At 33.3% G+C, this 26151-nt stretch overlaps 1 protein-coding gene across 1 annotated transcript in view; it reads right to left on the bottom strand.

Moving 5' to 3' along the window:
• Window positions 1-6055: 6055 nt before the first annotated feature.
• The window catches only part of PAWR (pro-apoptotic WT1 regulator), a 98612-nt gene continuing 78516 nt past the window's right edge, over window positions 6056-26151 (bottom strand). The window contains exons 4-6 of the mRNA XM_081130712.1: window positions 12888-13035; window positions 11003-11107; window positions 6056-8667 (exon numbers count right to left, since the gene is read on the bottom strand). Coding sequence (XP_080986838.1) covers window positions 8581-8667; window positions 11003-11107; window positions 12888-13035 — 340 coding nt within the window. The 3' untranslated portion in view covers window positions 6056-8580. The remainder of the gene's footprint in view (window positions 8668-11002; window positions 11108-12887; window positions 13036-26151) is intronic.

Below are 26151 nucleotides of genomic sequence, written 5' to 3'. Positions count from 1 at the left end.
TCCTACTGGCTGCTCCCTGCCAACAAAGGAGCAAAGCAGGAATAAAGACAAGCCCATTCCTGCAAGATGAGGGTCTCCCGAAGAGAACTGGCACTTTTGGCCTGAGGACTTTCACAGCCTTGCTAAAACGTTGAACTGTTGTGTGGGTGAAGACTTCCTGCTCAACCACCCCCCCTTCCCTCCTTCACGTCAGTCAGACCTGTATTAAGGTCTCCCAAGCTCCCCTAGCTCCTGCCCCACTTTTCCTCACAAGTGTTTTCCCCGAATAAGTTTCTTGCAGGCCTGCCTCTCCGGGGAAACTGAACTAAACAGATATTAAGAAATCAGCATTAGCCCAGCTGGCATGGCTCAGTGGTTGAGCATCGACCCATGAACCAGGCTGTCATAGTTTGATTCCTGGTCAGGGCTCTAGCTCAGGTTTGGGGCTCCATCCCCAGCAGGGGGCATGCAGGAGGCAGCCAATCAATGACTCTCATTGATGTTTCTCTTTCTCTCCCCCCTCACTTCCTCTCCCTGAAATCAATAAAAAAATATTAAAAAAAAAAGAAATTAGCATTAAACTTGTCAGGTATGACAATATTGTGGTTATTTGTAAGCCCTTATCTCTTAGAGAGACACACTCAAGTATTTACAGGTTAAATGATAGAATGATTGGAATTTAATTTTAAAATATTCCAGCCAAAAAGAAAAAAGGAAAGAAAAAAGGAGGGATAAAATAAGATTGGCAAGATATATTTTCTCTACTTTTGTGTATAACTGAAAATGTTCATAGTAAGAAGTGGAAAATACCTAATAATCTTCAAAAGAGTCAAAGTCATCAAAAATGAGGAAAGTCTAAGAAACTGTCCCAACTAAGAGGAGCATAAAGGAGATAAGACAACTAAGTGTAACCTGGTATCTTTGATTGGATCCTGGAACAAATAAAAGACAGTAGGGAAAACCTGAGGAAATCTGAATCAAGTATGGACTTCAGGAAGTAATAATGTATCAATATTGGTTCATTAACTATGACAAATATGCCATTCTAATGTAAGACATTAATAGTAAGACGTTAATAGCGGTAAACTGGCTGTGGGGTTATTCAAGTACTCTGTACTGTCTTCATAATAATTCTGTAATCTAACTGCTCTCAAGTTTTTGAAGACTAAAAAGTAGCTTATTTAACTATCTCATCATATTTAAAAAATGATTAAAAGACAATAATCTCCCCATGGACCTCCCCACAGTGTCCCATGCATGCAAAAACAAACAAACAAACTATAACTGCGATGAAGTATTTATTTGTTTCAATAAAGTATTAAATTTTAACAAAAATGTATTATTGTTACCAAAAACCTTCAGGCAATAACAGAGATCGGTCTTAACAGATAAACAAAGATTTTGTCCCACAGTTTCTTAGACTTAAGAATTCATTTGTGTTCCAGAGATACTGCTAAAACTAATGGGTTTATGTCAAACTGCCAATATCCATGCTGAGGCTTTTCCTGATACAGTCTTTTGCAATGTAAGCAATAAAAAATTTTTTTTAAAAAGACCACTTTTTTTACAATCTAAAAATAAAAATGTATAATGCAAATTTGCAAGCTTTGACCTGCATCAGAATCACTTAAGGGCTTGTTTAAACACAGATTGCTGGGCCTCAGCTCATTCAGGTGTTGGGTGGGGCCCAAGAATTTGTATTTCTAACAGGTTTCTAAGTGAAGCCAAAGCTACTAGTATGGGGACCACACTTTGAGAACCACTGGCAAAATATTCAGTAGGACAGTGATTATGTCATAAAAGTGAGTATGTCATAGCATAAGGCACAACGAGTCACTCTGTAACTAACCTTGGGCAACTACCCTTCCCAGTCTGTACCTTGCATAAGTTCTAAAGAATCAAATAAAAACAATATTTAAATCACTTAACACAATGCCTGGCACTACAGAATGTTTTTATGCTATACTAAAGTAGGGTAAAAGTTATATTCATATTGTTAAATGAGTCACTATCCTTAGCTGTAGTGACTCAGTTCTTAAGGTATATTGATCTTAAAAGTGTTATAAGAAATGGGAGGCACTTTTCAGCCTCATATGATCATCATTTAGCATTTCTGAAGTGTCCATTTACTCATCCATTACAATTTTCATTGATTCACTGGTTTACTTTAAACAGTAAATAATACAGTTAATATGAGAATTGCTGGCATAACTTTACTATAAATTAGTGATGTTGTTCACTGTCCTGAATCATATGAACATGAAACTTTCAATCTGCTATGGAAAGCCAATAACCATCCAACTTTTTTTTAACACTTTATCAAATGAATGTATTTTTACCAAAAGTGACTTGAAGGTTCTTCAAATGGTATTTCCTATGTCTCTGATAGTTTTATTTATGCTTTTGCACTAAAAATCATGAAAGAAATCAGATACCTTTCTACTAATTTTTCTTAAATTGCTTTCATAAAACTGAAATGTCCACTGATAATATCAATCTTTGTTTAACCACGTAAATAGTTCACATTTTAAAGGAATACATATTTCTCTGGATAAAAGCCTATAGCATAATATAAAGATGGCGAATTTCATGGCCCATGGTATATCTAAAGGATGGCAACTGATCATATATGAATTAAAACTATAATTTCTACTGAATAATGTTGCACACTTTAATTTTAATTAAAAAACATACACAGCAGTCAAAAGTCTTATTCGTTTTTCTTTCACATATAGAAGGTCAAAGCCCAATCTACCTTTCCTAATTGGCTCATCTTAATTGTCTTCATATTGCTCAACTATCTGACACCAAATAGAGAGCTTTTTCCTCTTAAAGGCATCTTTATTCAGTCACAGAAGTTTTTTGAAAGTTAGAGTAAAATTTTTCATTTGGTCCAGTATTAAAAGAGGGAAGTTTCATTTTCTAGCTTCCTTTTTAACTTTACCTGCTTAGACATCAAAATAAAATGAATGGATCGTAAAAGATATTATATCTTTTTATCTATCTCTTTAACATGAAGATCCAACATTACATAAATTCTTTCCAAGAAGCTGACCAGGAATAAAACATAACCTCTTGTAGAGGTGAAAAGAGAAACTAGAAGCATGAGATTAAGAAAATATGTGGGCTTTTTACAGCTACTGATAGAACTGTGTGCACAGAGTAAATCTAGAATTTTAAAAAGATATTTGATGAAGTCTAAGATAAATGGCTCCAGTTTCAATTATAACTAACAGACCTCACAGATTTTTTCAACAGGCTTGCTCCAGGAATGGAGTGTGTTCTTATGAAAGGACTTGAGACATTATCTAAACATTCTGCCTGAACGATGCTTGTGCACTTGTTAGACATGTAGGACATTACTGAAAAGATTAACGTACGAGTTCTAGAAGTAAAGAAGACTGATTAACTTGTGCAGGTGTATGAAGAACGGCACATTAGCAAAAGTTATGTAAACCATTTACTGAAAAAACAGAGACAGGATTTTTACATTCTCAGACCTCTACTTATCTTTTTCAAACTATGAAGGACCTGAAATTCTTTGAACACCATCAGATGTAGCTGATAACAGTTCTTATTTTGAATTAAGAAATCACTCATGTAGTTTTAAAACACAAACATAATTAAAATTTTCAGTCAGGTTGAAATGTCAACCTCACTTATTCAAGGATCCTCACCATTAATGTGGTCAGATCTCATCCACTCTGTATTGTTTTTTTAAACATTATACCTTCTATAATAATATACTAAATAAAAATTTTAGTGTACTGCATACTGTTTCAGTAAGAGGCACATAAGTTAATTAGAATATTAGCATTTAATTTCAAAAGTAAAACTCATGATCAGGGTTTTACTGACAGTACAGTAAGAAAATAACCAGGGTTAAAAAATAAATGAAAATTTACTTTTTTTATTGAGTATTATTTTACATGCAAAGCATATTAAAGTGAATCAAGCTGACTACTCTCCATAATGAAATCCTATGCAATGGGAATTGTGAAAGGTATCTACACAATACTAATATGGGCCAAAAAATTATCCAGATGTTTTTCTAAATATTTGGATTACCTTAATAAGCTGATTTTTCAAAAGCAAATTTTAGCTTTCATATGGTCTTTGCTGGTAGCTTAAACTTAGAAGAAAAACATAGTAATAAAAAACCTGAATAGCATAGCCAAATTTTTCAAGAGAAAAGTAATATACACACACACACATTAGGTATCCAGAGGGGGGAAACAAAACAAAACAAAACAGGCATGTAATAAATGTCCATCAAGTGACCATGACTAACATTCTATTATTACCACAGTGACTGTCCATATGTCAACTGTTTATTAGACTTAAATACCTAAAATGAACCAGTAATCAGTAATATATAAAGAAAAACTAACTTAAAATCATGCTTGAATACATCAACAGTTTGGTGTATCTGACATACATTGAAGTCTTTTTACTTCATTACTGCTATAAATTCCTTTAAAATGTTCTTTTCAAATACATAATTACCTAAAAGAAATATGGTACAATACTTCCCAACAGGTCTTTCACGCCAACACTCAGTAAATGCTGCAGCACATTAAATGGTACCTACTAACTAGACCTAAAAGACAATGGTTGAATAATAAATACAAAAAATCCTTTTGAATGAACTATTCAGATTAGACTGGTTAATGCTACTTATGATCGCACTTTGTGCCACTGACTCAGACCACATAGCTGTACACTGCTAGATGGAAGGGCTGGTCCATGTCCATTTTTTTAAAAACTTCTGAAATATCTGTAACTGTTGACTAATAAATACTTGCTAAAAGAATGGGTATGAAAATTTAATGTAACCCTCTCATCCATATTCTTCTCACGTACTCCCACATAATTATTTTGGGGATGAGGGTATGACTTTAACATGATATGAGATTCTAGCTAAGTAAAATAAAAAAGTATGGGCTTAGGTTTTCTTGGGTAATGGTTCAAGTCTTTAGACTGAGAATAAAACAACCAACTTCTATACATCACCGACAAACTTATTAGCATGGGGGGAAGTGCCTTTGAGGCACATGAGGAAAATGTTCATTGTTTATTAGTATTATGCTTTCTGTTTAATGGAACTACAAAAGAAAAAGTGTCACTAAGTTCTAAGTAATATAAATTACAATCCTAGTCAATGGGATGTTCGTTATTTATGAGAGCGAGCATAATTCCAACACAAAAGAAATTTACTGTTACATATTAGGAGTGGTTCAGATATAATAACAGACTGTTTAGCCCTGACCCTAACATGTTATTTTTAAGTTCAGATTCCTGAATGCTAGTTCCTTCTCACTTAACATACTCTTCTCAATGAAAAGCTGATGCACTTGGTTTTTATATTACAAGATGAAAATATATGCCTGACTCTTTTAACATATTACTAACAAAAGCATGTAAGTACCAACATTGCATGGAACTTACCAGGCACAGGCTCAAGATCATAAAACTACAAAGAAGATGAAAGATGACTATCACTGTACATGTGAATATTGTCTAGGACATCAGATCAATTACCAAATCAAGGCCTTTCCTATTTTGCCTTATGGTGTTGAACATATGGACATGTCTAATACACTGACTTGTATTATATTCAACAAAATATTAGTGGATGCAAAATCCTGCATTTTAATTTCTAATTATAAAAATCCAGATTAACCCAGAAAACATAAAACACATGTAATTGAGGTAGGTTTTTGACCTTAAGAATACATTGCTTCTACCACAATTAAAAAGTTATTTTAAAGAATAGACTGCTTCATGTATCTGCCCCAATACTTAAGTTTCTAATGTTTTAAACTACTTGATCAAGTGTGACAGTGCTAATCTACTGTATTTAGTAAATTCCCTTACAAACACATACCCTAACACCTTCCTTTTCCCCTCTGAAGGTAACTGTAGTGCAATAAAATTAATAACAAGTCTAGAAAAATGAAACAGATTACTTCATCAATTCTCAAGTTAATGCATACCGAAAATCACGGAGGCAAGTCCTGTTCATTTGAAAGTTAATAACCTTATTGTTTTGAAAATAATATCATAAACACATGATAACTTTGGATATGCTTTATTATGCCACAAATTCCCAGGAAATATAAGAAATATTCTTTCTGAATGGAACTAGTTTCACAAATACTAGCACTTTACTGACAATAGCCAACTTTTCTACGGTGGTGCACATGTATTTAAGATACCTTTTCAAAATCTCAATATTTTACAAATTTTAAAGGGATATTGCAGCAGATCCTACTTTATTTTTCAATAATCAGTGTAAAAATCTGTATGTGACATACACACGTATTTCAAGGAAGAACTGCATGTGGAAGCTTTGCCTAAGTTCTCAGGCACTGCATATGCACTAGGTACCAGCATGTAAAAGATCATTGACGGAAATGTTTCCAATAAACTGAAGAAAAGGAAAAAATTTAAAACTGTTCAGTCTTTAAGTATTAACAACTGGTATAATTTTTAAAAGGGACATGGAATATTCCTTTACTTACACATGAATTACACAGAAAATACAAAATACTTCTTTTACGGAAAAACTAGCACACTAATATGTTAAAGCTAGAAACTGACAGCATTTTCACAACATCCAAAGTGTGGATGGGAAACTAGGCAATGCCGATACTTTTGCCACATACCTAACTAAGGGTAACTAAAGGGAGATGAGTACCTCAAGCCAAAGGTGGTAACTGAGCCTGGCAGACCACCTGACATGTGGGTAGTGGATCACCGTCCCATGTAGGGTAATGTTCTCCAAAAAGGATGCACTTACATAGTAATTCTGCAACTGTGTCAAGTTTGGTAATTTAACACTGAACTTGTTGGTTAATATGCATGGACATATGAAAACTTCCCCAGTGACCAAGTTATTAAATAAACTAAAAGGGAAAAAAATGCTAGTAGCTAAAATTATGTTAATTCCAGAGTCTTCAATGGAAGGTATAGAAGGAAAGGGGCAACAGTAGCTGTTTCCAAACTTATGATCAGAATCATCAGATGGTGAGCTTTAAAAATTCTGTCCAGGGTCTCAATCTAAACCTATCTAGGAACTACAGCCAGGAAACCTCTTTTTAAGCCACCCAAGTGATACTGATGATCAGTCAAGGTTAAAACTTCTGAAGGGGAAAAGGGTGTGTGGGAGGACTCTAAGTCATTGCAGAGAGTTTTAGAACTTGACATCTGATTTTCATCATTTACTCTCCATGTTTTCCAACTGTCTCACCCTTCCCATTTTTCTAATAGTGAATAATGAAGGTGCTTGGCAAGTGAAGGAAAAGGAATCAGTGGGGAAGCCAAAAATGCATTTTACTACGTTCAAGCTACTGATGTGTATTTATTAGATACATGGGTGTCAGTATACTGTTTGAGACTCAACTATCAGGTATACATTTCTTAATATTAATGTTATTTTAAAGGAGGGGATTTCCTTACTCAACATGAAAATGTAATATAAAACAACTCTAAATACTAATGATAATTAATAAAAAAGAAAATATGTATAATTCTTCAAAATAATTATTTTTTTAAAAATCCAATGTTAGGAAGAAAATCCCTTAAATTTGAGGTAGGGCAATAATTCTCTCATATGAGAACAACTGTGTCAGTATTATTCTCTCAGTTAGAAATTAAGCCAAGTATTTCAATACTAGCTCTGTTTATGTACTCTTTCATAATGTAGTATAAATGATTTTAGTGAGAATAAATATCTTGGTTTTGATTTTAATGCATATGATAATTAAAGATATGAATTTATTTTCTTATACACGAAAATTGTATGCTCTCTCCAAGCTTGATGAATAAACAACTTCTTAAATATCCCATGTTCACACTTATAAACCTAAAAAAGGTAGTACCTATATAAGAAATTTTATATTAAACTTACAAATGTATGTTCCTCAGAAGTTAACATGATTTTAATTTTTTCAATATTCAAATACAAAATAGTACATTTTAATTTACTATAGCACAATTCAAGTATTCTCTTAAATTTTGTATTTAACCTAGTTAGTACATGATATTAAGTGACTTTTTATAATAGCTTTCCTTTTTAAAGATGACTGTTACACAAAATAGTGGGACTCTACATTATTCTAAATTGGTTAGATTAAATTGAAAGAACACATGACAGCAGACAAAGACCTTTATGAGTAAATCACCTACACATAAAAGGTTGAACACCTCATTAATAAGGCATTTGCAGGTAACTCCCAAAAGTATTTGAATTCATGTAAACAAAGACTATGTATATTCCTTTAGGGAGAAAATGCACTACCATAGATAAAATATATTCAAATGGTTGTGACTTTAAACCATATATTATTTGAATACCACACAAAACCAAAGAGTTATCATTTTAATAACTGAAAGATGTTACTTATTCGTGAAATAAAAAGTAGATACTTTTTGAAACTAACAATGAAAAAGAAATCTTTTTGAAATAAACATCCACTGTTTTCCAGAAATAAATATACATACTTAATGTATTGCAGCACAGGAATAATGGTCCTAGCGTTAACTGTAACATTCAATCAGTAGTTTTAAAATATCTTTTCCACACTGAGCCTGAATCTTCTACCTTGTCAGCTGCCCGACAACTTTCAACAGAGTTTTATTCTCCTGCTTTAGTTGCTCGTTTTCATCTTCTATGTCATCTAGGTCCTTAAGGAAACAAAAAGGAATATATTACGGGAGTTTTTAAAATATCCTAAAGGTGATTAAAAACACTTCAAAAAATACACACAGAGTAAATTCATACAAGCAATTAATTTGGAAATGAGTGCAAGTTCTGAAAACAACTTTAGATAGAATATGCCCCACTTAAGACGAGCATCCACCATTCAACTCCTTCTCACTGTTATCATGAAAATATGAGCCAACTCTTGCCAGAGAGAATCCAGAAATTAGAATTCTTTCATTGTAAATCTTCCAAATTTTAATCATTAAAAATAACTTAATTTAAAAAATAAAAATAAAAAATAACTTAATTTTTTATGTAAAAAATTAAGCAATATGATGCTCAGGGGCTCAGACTGCAACCTTCTGTCAGATTAGGCATCAAAAAGATCCAGGTACAAGTTCTAGATATACTCCTACCACTTTGTGTGATCTTTTATATGTGTGCATGTTATGGGGTGAGACTCTGAGGAGCTGATAGAACTGAGGCATACAGAAAAGGAGACCTGGGGCATATAGAGTTGATATAGTTCAATTTGTATGTTAGGTTTCTCTATGACATTTTGTTTGAGTGAAAGGTTTAGAGCTTAAAAAAAAAAACGAAAGCCACTGAACTAAGTAATCACCCTCTGCTTTAAAGTTATGTGATTCTAGCTCTAAGTTCCCTATATTAATCCTAGTGCCTTGTATACAAAGACGGTAAATACAAAGACCATTTACTCTAAGTTTTAGTTAGAAGAAACATTATTTCAAGACAAACTATTTACTGATGGTTAGAAAGCAGACATTTATAGATTTACCCTAGCAATTCAAAATACTAAAACGTAGAGCAATCAATATATTATGTGTGCTACTGGATAGCAGCATTCTGATAAATTTAGTATAATGTCTTTGGGCAATTAGGTACAAGATTTTTAAATGTATAAAAACAATTAAATGTATAATTGGCCTGTGTGGCTCAATTGGTTGGAGTGTCATCCCATGTACCAAAAGGTGGGGGGTTAGATTCCCAGTCAGGGCACATATCCAGGTTTTGGGTTCAATCCCCGGTCAACATGGGTGCGGGAGGCAACTGATTGATGTTTCTCTCTCTCACAGCGATGTTTATACCTCTCTCTCCCTCTCTCTCTAAAAATAAATAAATAAAAATTTTAAAAATGTACAAAAACAGAATTTGCATTTACTCACAAACTAAATGAGTGATGCTGAAAAACTGATCTGTTGAAAACAACAATACATGATTCCTAAAATTACGAGGCTTATCTAAGATTCAGAATTAAAAATGATAAAACACATTATATATCATTACTAGATTATAAGCTCTGTAAGCACAGGTGTTTATTATTCTCTTTAATGTAGCAGTGCCTAAGGCAGTGCTAATGCATCATAAACACCAAAAATATTTGCAGATGTCCAGAACCAATAGATGATGCCTGTGTTCTGAACCAAACGAAAGGCAGTCTACAAGAATGGAAGAACTTGTTCAGAATTAGGATTCTCGAATACCTGAGGTCAAATACTGACTCAGCTGATTACTATGTGATTATTACATATGACTTTGAGCAAGTTAAACTCTGAGTTTCAGCTTCTCATCTAAAACCTGTAGTTAATGCCTTAAAGCTTTATTATTCTGCACATAATGAAGACTCTCTATTTTCTCTTCTTTCACAGTCAGAGTTAAGATTGGATTAGAAATCTGTTCCTTTTTTCCCTGAAATAAACATTTCCTTCTTCTGTCTTATCTAAAGTCTTCTAAAAACCAAAACAATGGAATCTGTTCCCATCTCCATTACCAAAGTATGTTCTAGCATTAAGACCTGTTTCTTAAGCAGGAAGTTCAAGGGCTAAAAGGAAAAAAAAAAAGAGCTACAAATAATCATGAGAAAGACCTTCAGATAAGGCTTAACCTAAAGTTGATAATGCATACATACAACTGAAGAAAAAGAAGTGAAAAATACAAAGAAATTTAGAATTCCCTATGGCAAGAAAGTAGCAACTATAGTTCTTTATTGAGGAAACTCTGTGTCTTTTATGTGTAGTGGTGACCAAGCTGCCTCTCACCTCCAGACTAATAAAACACAAAGCAAATTCTATTCATTAGTCCATCTCCAAAAATAATAATATTAAGTGAATACAACTGATAATTGGACAGAGGAAATCAATCAGAATGAAATGAGAGTTCTTACTACCACCAATTACTATCTAATTAACAAAAGAATGAACTAAATAATGAAATTGAATAATTTCTTCATATTTATATATTTTCATCCAATTGCCAGAAAAAAAGGAAACCATGAAACTGAAATATGTAAGTACTCACTCTATTTAACAAATCAATTTCTTCTTTGAGTTTTCCAATCATTTCCTCTTTATCTTGCATTAGTCTCACAAGTCTTAAGTTTTCTTGCCTTTCTCTTAATACTTCCTGGAAAATATAATTACAAAGTTGATTAATTGGAAAATAATTGGTGGTTAAGTGGCATACATCTGCCAAATTTGGTGAACTACCTTAGATATATGAAAATTTCCAATGAATTTTCTTACGTCACTTGATGAGGGAAGGAAAAAAACCATCCCAGAAAAGAACCGAAGAATGAGAGGAATACAGGAGTTCTAAGGTATGTTTCTGATTAAATCTATGCCCAAACAAGTCTTTAACAAATACTAATACTCAATGAGATCCCCTCTTTAGCTTATCACCACCATTAGTAATAGTAATAGTTTTTAATGAATAATATCTGTTTGAGAACATTCAAATTTATTAAAAATACAGTTTAAAAAGTTTACTTTGTTGTGTACCTGAAACTAATATAAGTTCCAGTATGTCAACTGTAACTGGAAAACAAATTAAAAAATAAATTCTTTTTTTTTTAAAAAAAAAGGTAAGGAGATAGCTCCATGGGAAAGTCTAAATGAAAAAATAACGGCCCTCAGTTTTACTTCCCACTCTGCTAGTTAACTGAGTTAACTGACAATGGATAAAATGAAAGAACTGAAGTAGATTACTGGTTTTTAAGCTTATTTTTTTAAAATAATGCAACACCTCTTTCAAAGAAATCTTATTTAGGATCCAGGGACTTGGGCTGGGTCAGCCACCCTGAGGGCAAAAGAAAAGAACTGAGAAAGGTCTTGCCCAGAACTTGGCTTCTTTCCTACTAACCCTCAGAGAAGGCAGCCACCTGGCCTCATTCATCAACTGCTGCCACCTACTAGCAAGTCAATCCAAACGCTTGTGGAACTTCAAAAAGCCTTTCTCAAGGATCCTCTTGAAACCTACTGAACTATGTATTCCTTAAAGTTTTTAATTTAGACCTATAGAAATTAGTTTGAAAGCACAGATGTGACCTAAAAGCAATGATGTTACAAAAAGAAACAATTTTAAAAACTAAATCTCTACTAAAAACAGTCTATATCAAAGGTAATCATTTCAATTCAGCAAAACAGAACAAATTTTCAACAATCAGAAAGTAATTCAGTACCGTTATCAATTTTAGAGGTTGGATGTCTACAGAACAAACCTAATAAATTTATACCAATATCCATTTGCACTGTTTTCAAAGATACTACTAAACAGGTTTATTCTTAAAATTGTTTCAAATATCATCTGTATATTTCATTAAGTTTATTAACCAATGTCACCCCCATAGATTTAATTTAAAAAAATTTTTTTAATTGTTTCAAACACCGAAGATGGCTCTGGGCTCTAACTCAGAATCCAGAAGAAAGTCTACAAATGACAATCTGTACAGATAATATAATAAACACACAGTAGTACATGCTGCCAGGAAAACTTCTAACCATTTCAAAGATAAAGACTATTTTCATTATATTAAAGATAGCACTTGGCAGAATGGGAGTAGCCACTAAATATTAAGGAATAAAAGCATTGGCTCTACTTCTGAAAGTTTTAACATCAACAGAACTGGATACAGGAAAATACGAAGGAAATCAGAAAATGCCTAGCCACTATGCAACTACACAATTTACTTAAGACAGTGCTTCAAAGCTGCTATTTGACTATATATGGAAATACCAATTAACACTACTGATATCTTCCATTAGTGCCCTCACTCTTTTCCCTTCTCTGGCACCGTCTCTCCCCTACAAATTTCTATTTGTTTTCTCTCTCAGCTGCTAATGCAAGTAAAAAAAGGAATCCAAATAGTACATTAATTTATCAATCTTAAATAACTTGTAATTCATACCTTTTCAAGGTCTTCAATTTTCTTTTCCAATGTGCTACTTGAGACCAAATTACCTGAAGCATTTGCATCCCTGTTATATCTGCCGAGCCCACTTCTATCTGTTCGGGGATATCTACTTGAGATATCTTCTTCAGAGGCAGTAGTTGTGCTATGGAAATAAAAAAATATATATATATTTAAAAATACCTAATATACTCTGCAAGAAGAATGCCAAAAATATTTTGTATTCACCATAAACAATTACCATTCCTCTGAGGACACCTAATTATAGTAATCAACTTATTCATAACTACAGAAGTTAATTATTATTCCAACACAATGACAATCACTCATTAATTATTTTGACCAAATCTTCTGGATAGCTGGTAAGTACCAGACACTGTTCTGGATACTGAAAGTGTAATAGCAAACACAGACATGGACTCTGCCCTTCAACTTAACAGAGACTATAACCAATTATAACAAAGCAAGATGATCATCACAATAAGGTAAGTTAGAGCACTGTAACAGGGACCTAATGCAGACTATCTGTGGTGAAGAATCACTTTTCTTTTTCCTTTTTTTAAAAAAATTCCAATCCACCATGGACCAATACTTTTACAAGACCAAATAAAAATGAACTATTGGGAAAATAAAAGTAAAAAAGGCTATACAAAATACAAGTCCAAATGTTTTATCAGATTCAGACCCATAAAATTGTTTCAATAATATAATTAGAATAAACAGAAAAAAAGGAAAGAATTACATAAAATTGCATATTTTTCATTGGAAGTATGCAAACAGGCAATAATAGGCTATCACACTAGTAAGTCATCTGAAGGCTTGACTGGCCTGGAGGACTTGCCTCTAAGCTCACTCACATGTCTGACGGCAAAAGGCCTGTTTTCCACTGGCTACTGGCCAGAAGCCTCAGTTCCTCAGTATGTGGGCCCCTACATTGGGCTGTTCACCACATGGCAGCTGTCTTCCAGAGAGAAAGTGACATAGCAACCAAGACGAGACACTATAGTATCTGTTCTGCCCTAATCTCAGAAATGACATACTACCACATTAACCTGTGTTGCAACGTGTGAGGGGATTACACAGGTTCTAAATACCAGGAGGTAGGGCTTCCTGGGGGGCTCTCTTGGAGGCTGGCTACCATACTTGTTACCTATACTAGGTTGGACTGATGATTACTCTGTTCACAAGGGATAAGGTATATCTAAACTACATGTATGTTTTGTTTCAATAGCTCTCATAACAGAAACTAGTTTCACAGATGTATGCGGACAGGAATAGAAGAGATTTTACAGGAATTTCAGTAAGCTTAGAATATTCATCTTCAACTTTTACCCTAAATGCAGAAAATGACGCCTTTCAAAATGCCTCCAGTCCTTCATTAGCAATCAGTTCCAATCATCTGTCCATCAAAGTTACAGTTAAATCTAAAATAGCTTTTGATGAAAAAAAAAAGATCCCTGATCTATTAATTTCTTAGGCATGGGTTTCTTGTGCTTTAATCCTCACCTGAGGATATTTTTTCCATTGCTTTTCAGAGAGAGTGGAAGGGAGAGAGAGAGAGAGACATCAATGTGAGAGACACGCATCAATTGGTTGCCTCCCGCACGCACCCCAACTGGAGCTGGGGATTGAACCTGCAACCAAGGTGCATGCCCTTGACCAGAATCGAGCCTGAGACCCTTATGTCCGTGGGCCGATGCTCTAACCACTGAGCAAACCCAGCTAGGGCTGCATGGGTTTCCTTCTGATATAAAATTCAAAGTGTGTCTTAGCAAATTTTGTAAGTATCTGACTATAACATTATGCAAATGTGCAATACTAAAATCACTACTAACTTTACTGATAATTGTTACAATATTGTGGAACTCATCATAATTGGTAGAAAATTCTCCCAAAATTTCTACATTTTTGTCCTTTGGTCTTATATAACACTGAAAACATTTTACATTTCTCCTTTGCATGGAAGACTAAGATCATTAAAAAAAAAAAAGATCAGAGAAATAAGTCTAATTCACATATTTAAAAAGCTGGGGATCAAACTGGTTTCTTAGCTTGCAAAAACACTGAGTTCATCCCAAAGTTCAAATACTTTTGACTGAAAATTTCCCTTTGAAAATTACTGTTTACTTCAGCATACAATTAACAGTTGATTGGTACAGCTTCCAAATTGTCATTTACATTTTTGAAATCTCAAATTTAATGCATTAGTGTTTAAGTGATTCACACTTTTAGTGAACCACTGTTAATTTAGCTGATATAACAAGTATATTGTTTAGTTCAGCTGAGATAGCAAGACTTTCTCAAAGAAAGAAGCAGGACATTAATTTACATTCTGGCATAAGTTCCAGCATGTTTTCCCCGTCACTGTCTCTACATAATCAGAACATGCTCCTACAAAAGCAAGCAAAACTCCAAACCACATTTGATTTGTTAACACTTCAAAGTTTTATATACTTCAGAGCATGCTGTGTTTGTCAGCAAGGAAGTTAAAAAACAAAATCTTCATATCACTGTCCAAAAGTCAATGTGTTAATTAAATTTTAACAAAAAAATTCCTTTGCTATCTTTGTTGAAGAATTGGTTTTCTGTATCACTAAACTAGTGATACAGAAAAATACAGAAAATTATGGTATTGCTGGGAAGTATTACACAAACTACCTTCTTTGCTACAGATTCACCCAATATCTCCAAGTAAATATCTTTGTCTTGTCATTTGTGTGTGGTATTTATTTATTTATTTATTTATTTATTTATTTATTTATTTATTTTTAAATATATCTTTATTGATTTCAGAGAGAGGAAAGGAGAGGGAGAGAGAGAGATAGAAACATCAATGATGAGAGAGTCATTGATTGGCTGCCTAGCCCGCAACCCAGGCATGTGCCCTGACCAGGAATCGAACCCTGATCGCCTGGATCCTAGGTCGATGCTCAACCGCTGAGCCACGCCCGGCAGGGCTGTGTGTGGTTTTTAAATGTTAGCAACCTTGCCCGGCCAGGTGTGGCTCAGTGGTTGAGTATCGACCTAGGATCCAGGAGATCGAGGTTTGATTCCTGGTCAGGGCACATGCCGGGGTTGCAGGCTCAATCCCCAGTCGGGGGTATGAGTCGATCAATGACTCATCATTGATGTTTCTATCTCTCTCTCTCAACTCCTCTCTCTGAAATCAATAAAGACATATTTTTTTTAAAAATAGATATATTTTAAAAAAATTAAATGTCAGCAACCTGAAATGAGACTATAATTCACAAAACATTAATGATTACATATGAAATCCTGAAGATCTGCTCTGTCAGCTTCTTAAGAGTAATATTCTTTCTTTCAAATAATGCATTTGTGGTTGTGAATATATTTATGTCATGCCTATTATAAATGCCACTTAAATTTTGATGGTTTTATTGTTTTAGTAGACAGTACATCACTGCAAATAACCTGCTGTGGTTTTAGCACTTCTCCATCAATTATAGCTAATATAGTATATAGGAGGGATAATGCTCCCCAACAAAACTCTTTTGTTCTGTATCTCTTTGAAATTACTTCCATCATCACTTCGTTTACAAAAGTCACATTCAGAAAAGGTATATCTTAATGCAACTAAAAAATAGAAAATATACAATAAAAAATATACATTTTTAGAATAAAAAATATAGATTAGAATAAAAAATAAAAAATTAGAATAAAAATATACATTTTACTTCCTGGGTTTAGATAATACTAACAAAAGCAGAAATTGAAAATAATTTTTTACTTTATTTATTTGCTTAATTATTATATATTTATTTTAAAATTATTTTATTAATGGAACAAGAATAAGTCTAATTAATCCAAAACGAGATTTTTAAAGTAAATAAATCTTTACATTTTCTTCAACTCTTAAACATTTTGGGTTACCAATGACTAATATAAAAATAACACATGTACAGCGGGATACACGTTCTTCTCAAGCTCACATGGAACATTCACCAAGACAGGCCATATTCTGAGCCATAAAACACATCTTCACAAATTTGAAAGAATAGAAATCATACAATGTATGCTCTCTGGCCACAGTAGGTTTAAACTAGAAATCAGTAATAGAAAGATAACTGGGAAATCTTAAAATATGTGGAGATTAAACAACACACTTCTAAATTACATGTGGATCAAAGAAGAAATCTCAAGAGAAATTTAAAAATATTTTGAACTAAATGAAAATGAACCCACAACTTAAAATTTGTGGGATGCAGTGACAGCAGTGTTTCAAGGGAAATTTATAGCACAGAATGCGAATGTTAGAAAAGAAAGATAAAAAATCAATATCCTGTTTCTACCAATGGATACTACAAAAGCAAGAGCAAATTAAGTCCAAAGTAAGCAGGAAAAAAAATGTAGAGTAGAAATCAATTAAACTGAAAACAGGAAACCAACATATAGAAAATCAATAAAACCAAAAGCCTTTGAAAAGATGAATAAAATTAATAGGCCCCTACCCAGGCTAACTCAGAAAAAGAGAGGACAAGACTTCAACTACGTGACATGGTAGAAAACGCAAAACTATGGAGAGAGTACAAAAGATCAGTAGTTGCCAGCAGTTGGAGGAGAAGTAATGGGGGAAGGAATAAATAGATGGAGCACAGAGGATTTTTAGAGCAGTGAAACTACTCTGTATGATACTATAATGGTGGATACATGTCATTACACAATTGTCCAAACCCACAGATGCACACCACCAAGACTGAACTCTGCTGTAAACTATGGACTTTGGGTGATGATGTGTCAATGCAAGTTCATCAATGTAACAAACACGCCTCTCTGTTGGGGAATGCTGATAATGGGGGAGGCTATGCATTTGTGTGTGGGGACAACAGGTATGTGGGAAATCTTTATACCTTCCCCTCAATTTTGCTGTGAACCTTAAACTGTTCTAAAAATTGAATTAAAAAACTGCACCATGGCACTTGGACTAGTCCATACCCTGTTCAAGAGTCCACTGACCACCATATTATATATGACCATATATTACATATTATATACACATTATACAAATATATACATAATGTACATTACAGACACACAAATCAATGATTTATAATATAATCATGTTATTAAAATAAATATTAGCTGTATCACACAAAAATAGAACGTAAGGGGTGAAAAGAATTTAAAGTTTATATTTTAGTTATTTATGGCACAAAATTTTTGTTTTCACAAAAAATTGACGATAACATTTTTAAAAATGTATTTATTTATTGGTTTTAGAGAAAGAGTGAAACGCTGATTTGTTGTTCCACCTACCCATGCTGACTGTAACATTTTTAATGAAAGTATAACTAAATATACTTCATCACAGAGATTCAAAGAGCTAGTTCTGACATCACTTTGAATATTTGGTTTTTACAGCTATGCTAGCAGAAAGGGATGCCTCACAATAAAAATTTAAAATTTTTAAAAAGTTTCAGTAAAGCAAGAAAAGTGGAAATCATTTTAACAAAATGCACTGGAGATGATCAAACTGGAGGCAGGGAGGCCAATTTGGAGTCTATTATATCATCTATGTTAAGAAATGATGGTGTCCTAGATTGGTATGCTGGCACTGCATAAACTCAGCAAAGTAGTTAAAAAAAAAAAAGAGTCATAACAAGTGTCCAGATTTCTGGCTGGAGCAAGAGTGGATTTTGATGCCAAGTACTGAAATTCATTAAGTTTCACAAGTTTACTCTTGAACATGCTGCGTTTAAGATGCCTCTGTGACATCTAAAGTAGATATTTAAAAGTTGTTGGTTATACAGGGATAGAGCTAATGATGTGAAACTATCAACATATTTATAGATAGTAACTGAAGTCATTGGAGTGAAGGACGTTTCTGGCAAAAATGCACAGAACAAAAAGAGAATAAAGTCATTTTGCTTGTTTTCAACAATGAAACTGGTGAATATTGAATATACCCTAAAAAGTAATCAAGACTATGTACAATTATTTAGCTATAAAGATATTAATTAAAGTATTTTTAATTAAAAACTGGGCGGAAATCTATATGTATAACAGGTGAAAATCAAGAGAGTAAAGTATCACTGAAACCACATCATGTTATATAAGAGCATTAGAATCATTTAAAAAGACCTCTTTTCACTTAAAAAAAAGTCCAATGATATGCATCAACCACAAGATTATTCAAATAGAAACTACAACACTGACAACTGCAGACAAACACCTAGAAACATGGATATCCCTTAGCAGCATTGTATCTGCTTGATGTACAAGCTTAAAACAGTATTTTTAAAAGTTTAACCTATTAACAATTTTAAAAATACTTACATATTAAGTTAATACATAAATGAAACCATTACACAAATTAAAAACAAGGGATAGTTATTATTAGAAAACAAAATCAGTGCTTTATTCCCATTCAGATTAGGCTTGTAAGAAATAGTGTCAGAACTGTGAATAACTGTGTTACTTGATCTTATTGCCAGATTTAGCTTTGTTTATTCTAGAAACAGAAATGTTTTTAACCTATTTTGAGGGCCTGATATGTGCAGCACAAAATACCCAGAAAAGAAGATTGTTTCATTAACTCCAAAAAGTTTGTAACATTCTACTCAGGAATGTTAACACAAATCTCTAATACAATTCCAAAAAGAACCCCCCCCCGCCCCCGCTCTGCCTTCAGCTACAAAAATATGAACTATAACGTTCAGAAAAGGAAAAAGAATACACAGTATCATTAAAAATAAATACTACCATTTACTGTAAGTTTTCCTCCTCTGGGAATTTTCACATCTTCTGTGGAAAAACTAGGAGGTGTCATGTGGGAGAATAAAACACTGTTCTTCTAAAACTATCATGAGAACAAGATTGGCAGCATTGTGAGATTACAGCTAGAGGAATTTTCCACTAAAATAGATATTTTAAAGCTTAGCAATTAAAAGAAATCCAAGACTCATGAGTAAAATCCTACTTTTAGAATGAATATCAAATACTTAGAAGTGTTGGATGAATCATGAAATTCCTAAGTAACCAACAGTCCATGATTGGCCTTCATATTTTTAATGTTTTACTACCTTGTTCCCCACCACCACTCCCACTCTTCAAAACAGCCCTTTCCTCGGTGCAGGTCTCCTCTCTCTCCTCTTTTAAATGCACGCACACACACACACCCACACACATGCACACACAGCCTTCACACAGAGAGCAACTAAAAATCAAAATAAACTCTTAGTCTTTATTAAAATTGTGATACAGATTTACTGTAGGAAATAAATATCTCCAGTAATCCCACTAACCCAGAGATAAATGCCAATACATTTTACTGTAATGTTTTAGTAGTTCTTAACCTTTTTGGATTGCAGATCCCTTTGAAAATCTAATGAAAAATATAGCTCTTCTCCCAGATAAACATTATATTCTTTTACACAGAATTATCAGTTCATCAATAGATTTCAAAGTTAAGAACATTTTATATATATTGTTAGAATTTGTTTTGATATTGTACTTTTTGTAAAATGCACTCCCTCCTCTCCCCATTTAATATAAAAAGGTAATAATTTTCCTATATAATTAATGATCCTCTACAGCATCAGTTTAATGTCTGAACTGTAACTGTTTATATTAATGTTATAGCTTATAACCTATCTCATTAAAAATTTAAGTTTTTCAGTTAGAGGCTGTCATACATGTTGATTTCTGGTATATAAATACAGTGAATTATTCTAAAGAGATCAAATATGAGGTTACTGGAGAACTGACTGACTTAACATATATGGCAAGTACTTCTAATAGTGTCTGTTAGCTAATATTTACAACAGAAAAAACTTCACAAATGCACCACAGAAGAATTCAGTCCACAAAATGTACCAGTGTCTCAATTACTTTTAAATTATCATTTTGTTACTTTCAAGTCCATTTGCAAAATCTATTAACCAGAAGAGCCACAGCTATTGTATGCATTATAGCATTTGGTAAAATATAGACTATGCTAATACAGACATAAAAGATCTTGAGAAGGAATATATTTCTTTAGAATAGGTCACATATAGCCCAAGAAGACTGGGAGATACATTTGATCTTTAGTCTGAAATTTCTTACCTTTCAAGGATTTGGATGATTTTTTTGGTTTGACCCCTAACCTACAAACCAACAAAGTTTCTTGTGACTAAGTGGTTCTCTAAACACATGTGCAAACAGATACTGGTTTTAAGAGTGGTTATAAAGAAACTTCCATTTAGAAAAAAATTAACAGTTGTGTTATAACATCTTAAAGCTCTATATGGCTATTTTACAGTTTCTAAATAAATTATTCACTTTCCAAACTTAAGTAGAGTCTATTCAATTTCCTATGAAAGAGCATTAATAATCAAGTGACAATTTAATGTTTTAACTTCTCTGTATATCAGTTCAAAGACAAGAGATCTGACATAATTCAAGACATACAGAAACTTTTAAAAGTGACACTTCTCTCTTTTTTTTTAAACACCAAGTATGAAAAGGAGGGTTATCTGAAATTAGGCAGGAAGTTCTTCTAACACCACATGTGGATAGCTGTGGTTCACAATGAGGTAAGCTGGTAGACATCTGAGGTGTGTGCTCTGTGCATTTCTATGTGGCATGGTTGAGCTAGGTAGTTTTCGGGGTGCATCTATTGTTTCTCATGAACAAAATTAAAGTTGTGCAATTAGCAAACTCAAATTCTGTGTTATGATCAAACTGTTCCCAAATATATCAATTGGGAGAAATTCAAGTTATCAAAACAAACATTTTAGCAGACTTGACTGGAAGAGAATGCTGGTACTTGAGGAAAAGAGTCAGTCACATTTTATCCAAACAAAGAAATTATGGAAAAACAAAACAACAACAAAATTATGGGTCCCCAAAACAGTTATAGTGAAGGTCTCTGGTTGCTGCATTTCATTGAAAAGGAGAAAAGCAGAGATTGCTCAGTTAATACTAGTCATTCTCCATACAACTTAAAAGTTGAAGATACTTGTCTTACATTAACTAAGGAGCAAAACAGAATGCAATATTTTATGTCTATTAACCACATAGTTATACAAATAAAAAGCCTATAAAAATAAATTGGAAGTAAAAAATAAGTAATATTAATAGGGATTGGTTTGGGTGGTATGGTTATGAGTGGGTTTTTCTAATCCAAATATTCAATAGTAAGAATTGTTTTTAAAATAAACAATTTTTAGGTTGTATAAAAATTCTATCCTGATCATTTTCCTTTTTTTCTTTTAAATATATCTTTATTGATTTCAGAGAGAGGAAAGGAGAGGGAGAGAGAGAGATAGAAATATCAATGATGAGAGAGTCATTGATCGGCTGCCTCCTGCATGCCCCCAACTGGGGATCCAGTCCGCAACCCCGGCATTTGCCCTGACCGGGAATCAAACTCCTATCGCATGGATCCAAGGTCGACGCTCAACCGCTGAGCCACACCCGGCCAGGCTACCCTGATCATTTTCAGTAACTGCAAAAAAATTGTAAGGGAAGAAAAGCCCTGAAAACCTATATGAATTATAGTTATAGAACCATAATAACATGAAACATTACAGATATGAAACAGAATTTTGCACCTACGTTTTAGCTAAGATAACATTAACTAACATTCATATCCTGGTGTGTCCACTGTTCTTTATATAAACAAAAAGTTCCCTCTCTTTTAACCTAAAAAAACAAAAAAATACTTCCTCTCTTGCAACTTAGCTAATTTCTGCTCAGAGGGAATGTGGTATAATAAAGGATTCATGGAACCAAAACCTTTTTCCTCATTTTGGAAAGAAGATGCCTGTCTGGCTGCTTGATGAGGCTATTGCTGGGTAAGGTACAAGAAGGTGCTCTATATATCATTAAAAGCTACATACATGTAACCTATTGTTACTGGAGAGGAGGTCAACTTAGTAGCACACTTATCACTTTGCATAAAGGTTACTTAATAAGGTAATTAATAATGTATTAAAAAATCTGTGAAAATAAAAGGATGTTAATTACTATGTGAGAATGATAGAACAATGTCTGCTTAACTTGCTTCCCTTGTTTTTTAATCAGTGCCATTCCTAACGGTTAAATCACATGCTTAAATAAGAATTGTAAATTATACATCCTGGCTAATCTGCCCTTTGCAAGTTATTCAGACTGGGGTTTTCTGTTTGTTTGTTTGTTGTATGTATGTATGCAGGGTTTATTTAGATATCACATCAAGCAGGGTATCCACAGCCACACAACTAATATCTGCCTTGGCCTTTTAAAAATAATTTTATTTTAATCAATGCACTATAAACTTAACCAAGTAAACATTCTATTAAGAAAATTACATATTGGGAAAAAACCTACAAATACATGACACTGAGTATTTTCCTAACCCTTGAGTTTCAGGAATTTCATGACCCCCCACATCTCCAAATACAAGTGGCCTTCCATATCCAATGGTTCCACATCCACAAATTCAACCAACCTTGGGTGGAAAATTTCAGAAAAAAAATGTTACAATGTTGCTGATGTGTACTCTGTAGTTAGGCCAGTGATGGGTGCATCTGTACTGAACATGTACAGATGTTTTTTGTAACTATTCCTTAAACAATACAGCACAATGACTACTTATATAGCATTTACAGTGTAATAGCTATTATAAATAATCTAGAGGTGATTTCAAGTATTCAAGAGAATGTATATAGCTTTGTTTATATAGGGGGCTTGAGCATCCCCAAATTTTGGTATCTGAGTAGGGTCCTGGAACTAATACCCCGAGTACATCGAGGGATGACTGTAGTTCCTTAAAGTTACTTAAACATTTTAAAACGGGAGTCAGTGAACATGAGAGAGATGTTCTAGATAAGAATCAATTCGATAAAATACAGTAGTCCTCCCTTATCCGTTATTTTTCTTTCCAGTTTCAGTTACCCATGGTCAACAATGCTCTGAAAATATTAAATGGAAAATTCCAGAAATAAACAATTCTTAAGTTTTAAATTTCAAGCCCTTCTGAGTAACGTAATGAAATCTTGTGCCACCCAGAATGCGACTCATCCCCTTGTCCAGTGTATCCACTCTATATACACTACCTGACTAGTTACACAGTAGCCATGTCAGTCATCAGACTGACTGACGTGCAGGAGGCAACCATTGATGTCTCTCTCTTACATCTTTCTCTCTCTCCCCCCCTTTTCCTCCCCCCCACTCTGTTCAAAAATCAATGGAAAAAATATCCTCGGGTGAAGAGTGAAAAAAAATTGTGAGGTCAATAGCAGCCTAATGCTATGTCACAATACCTACATCCTTCACCTCACTTCATCTTATCCGGCAGACATCATCTCACATTATCACAGAAGAAGGATGAGTATAGTACTATAAGATATTTTGAGAGAGAAACTATATTCACATGACTTTTATTATAGTATATTACTTCTTCTATTTTATTATTAATTGTTGTTAATCTCTAATTTACAAATTAAACTTTATCATAGCTATGCAAGTATAGGAGGGGAACAGTATATACAGGATTCAGTACACATGGGTTCAGGCACCAACTGCGGGTCTTAGACTACGCCTGCGGATAAGGGGGGACGATTCTATAGCATAACTAGAGTAAGTGCTTAACAGACTAAATGTTCAAAAAGCACATTCTTGATACTTGTAAGAAAAAATTAAATATTTAATTCGTAAATTTATAACAGCACACATACAAACTAGTCTTGTTGGTGCTTGTACCCTCTAATATTAGACTTTAAGAGTTTGTATAGCTGTATATATAAGTTATTTGGTTTACTGAAAATATTTTCTAACATATGATGCCAAATTTCTATCCTTTAGCCCATTTCTCCTTTTTTTATCCCCATCAGTCAGCATACATCCTCACCAAGAAACATTTATGCCTTCTTTAGTCATTGCTACAACTTGATGACAGATTAATAAAAATAATAAGCTGCCGATGTATAATATAACAAATTCCTCTATATAAGGAATTGGTAATTTCAGATGTAGATTCTAGGTTTTATGTTTTTAAGTGTCCTTTTTTTTCCTTTTTAGAAAGTATTCCAACTACAAGTTGCTGTGTCATATGAATAATAACTAGAACTTAAAAAAAAATTATTGTTCTATAACAGTATTAAACAGGTCTAAACCTCTGAAAGCTGAAAAGTAACAAACGAAATACTCTAGGCTATGAAAGTAAAAAAAGTACAAGTATACAAACAGGTCACACGTAAAATAATGGTCTTTTTTAAAAAGCTTAAAAATAAAAATATACACCACTGGGAACCAGTTTTCTTCCTGATTTAACAGCATGATATGCAAATAAAGTTTTTGATGAGGATTTACAAGAAAATTATTGCTGTATTAACTCTAATTAAAGAACACAAATCTGATGTATGGTGTCAAAGGGCTACATTTATCACTTCGTTAGGTATATAAATGTCTAATCACTATGTTGTGCACTAAAACTAATATTGTATGACAATTGTAATTAAAAAAATAAAATTTTTATAAAAAGAACACAAATCTGAAATGTGCCAATCATAATTTAAGGTTTATTATTTAATAAGAACTAGATATGTATATGATTCATACAACAAATTTGACAAGTTATTAAAGTTTATCTTTTATTCATTTATATATTTATTTATTTTTGGTTAATCCTCACCTGAGGATATTTTTTCCATTGATTTTTTAGAAAGAGTGGAAGGGAGGGGAAGAGACAGAGAGAGAGAAACATCCATGTGAGAGAGACACATCAGCTGGTTGCCTCCCGCACGTGCCCCGACTGGGGCTGGGGATCAAGCCTGCAACCCAGGTATGTGCCCTTGACCAGAATCGAACTCTTGACTCGTCAGTCCACAGGCCAACGCTCTAACCACTGAACAAACTGGCTAGGGCTGAAGTTTAACTCTATTCCCCAAACCAAAACTTTTTTTTTGTCTGAGAATGGTAGATGCAAAATAGGACAAATCAAAGCTATCTGACTGGCAATGATTTCTTGCAAAAGAAAAGAGATTCTTTCTAGTTTAAAACTATTCATGTTTTGTAAAAATTACCAAGCAATGTATAAATGTTAGGAGCTTTTAAAAGCATCTGAGTTTCATTATACCTAAATCAAAATTACCCATAAATGAAAATAAAAGCAGTAGCAGTAGCAACGATATTAAGTGTTTGACAGAAATGGTTTCAGACCTATTTACTTAATTGTTGATTATTTTGGTCTTCTTATCTCCCTTTCTACCACTAATAGATATTATGGCCATGGTAAAAATTCAAAGTTAAATTTTATTTGTATATAACTTAGTATTAA

This window comes from Miniopterus schreibersii (assembly GCF_964146895.1).
Source record: "Miniopterus schreibersii genome assembly, chromosome: 2".
Classification (NCBI taxonomy): Eukaryota; Metazoa; Chordata; class Mammalia; order Chiroptera; family Miniopteridae; genus Miniopterus; species Miniopterus schreibersii.
Note: the sequence above shows the minus strand (reverse complement) of the source record. Positions and strands in the feature narration are given on the sequence as shown.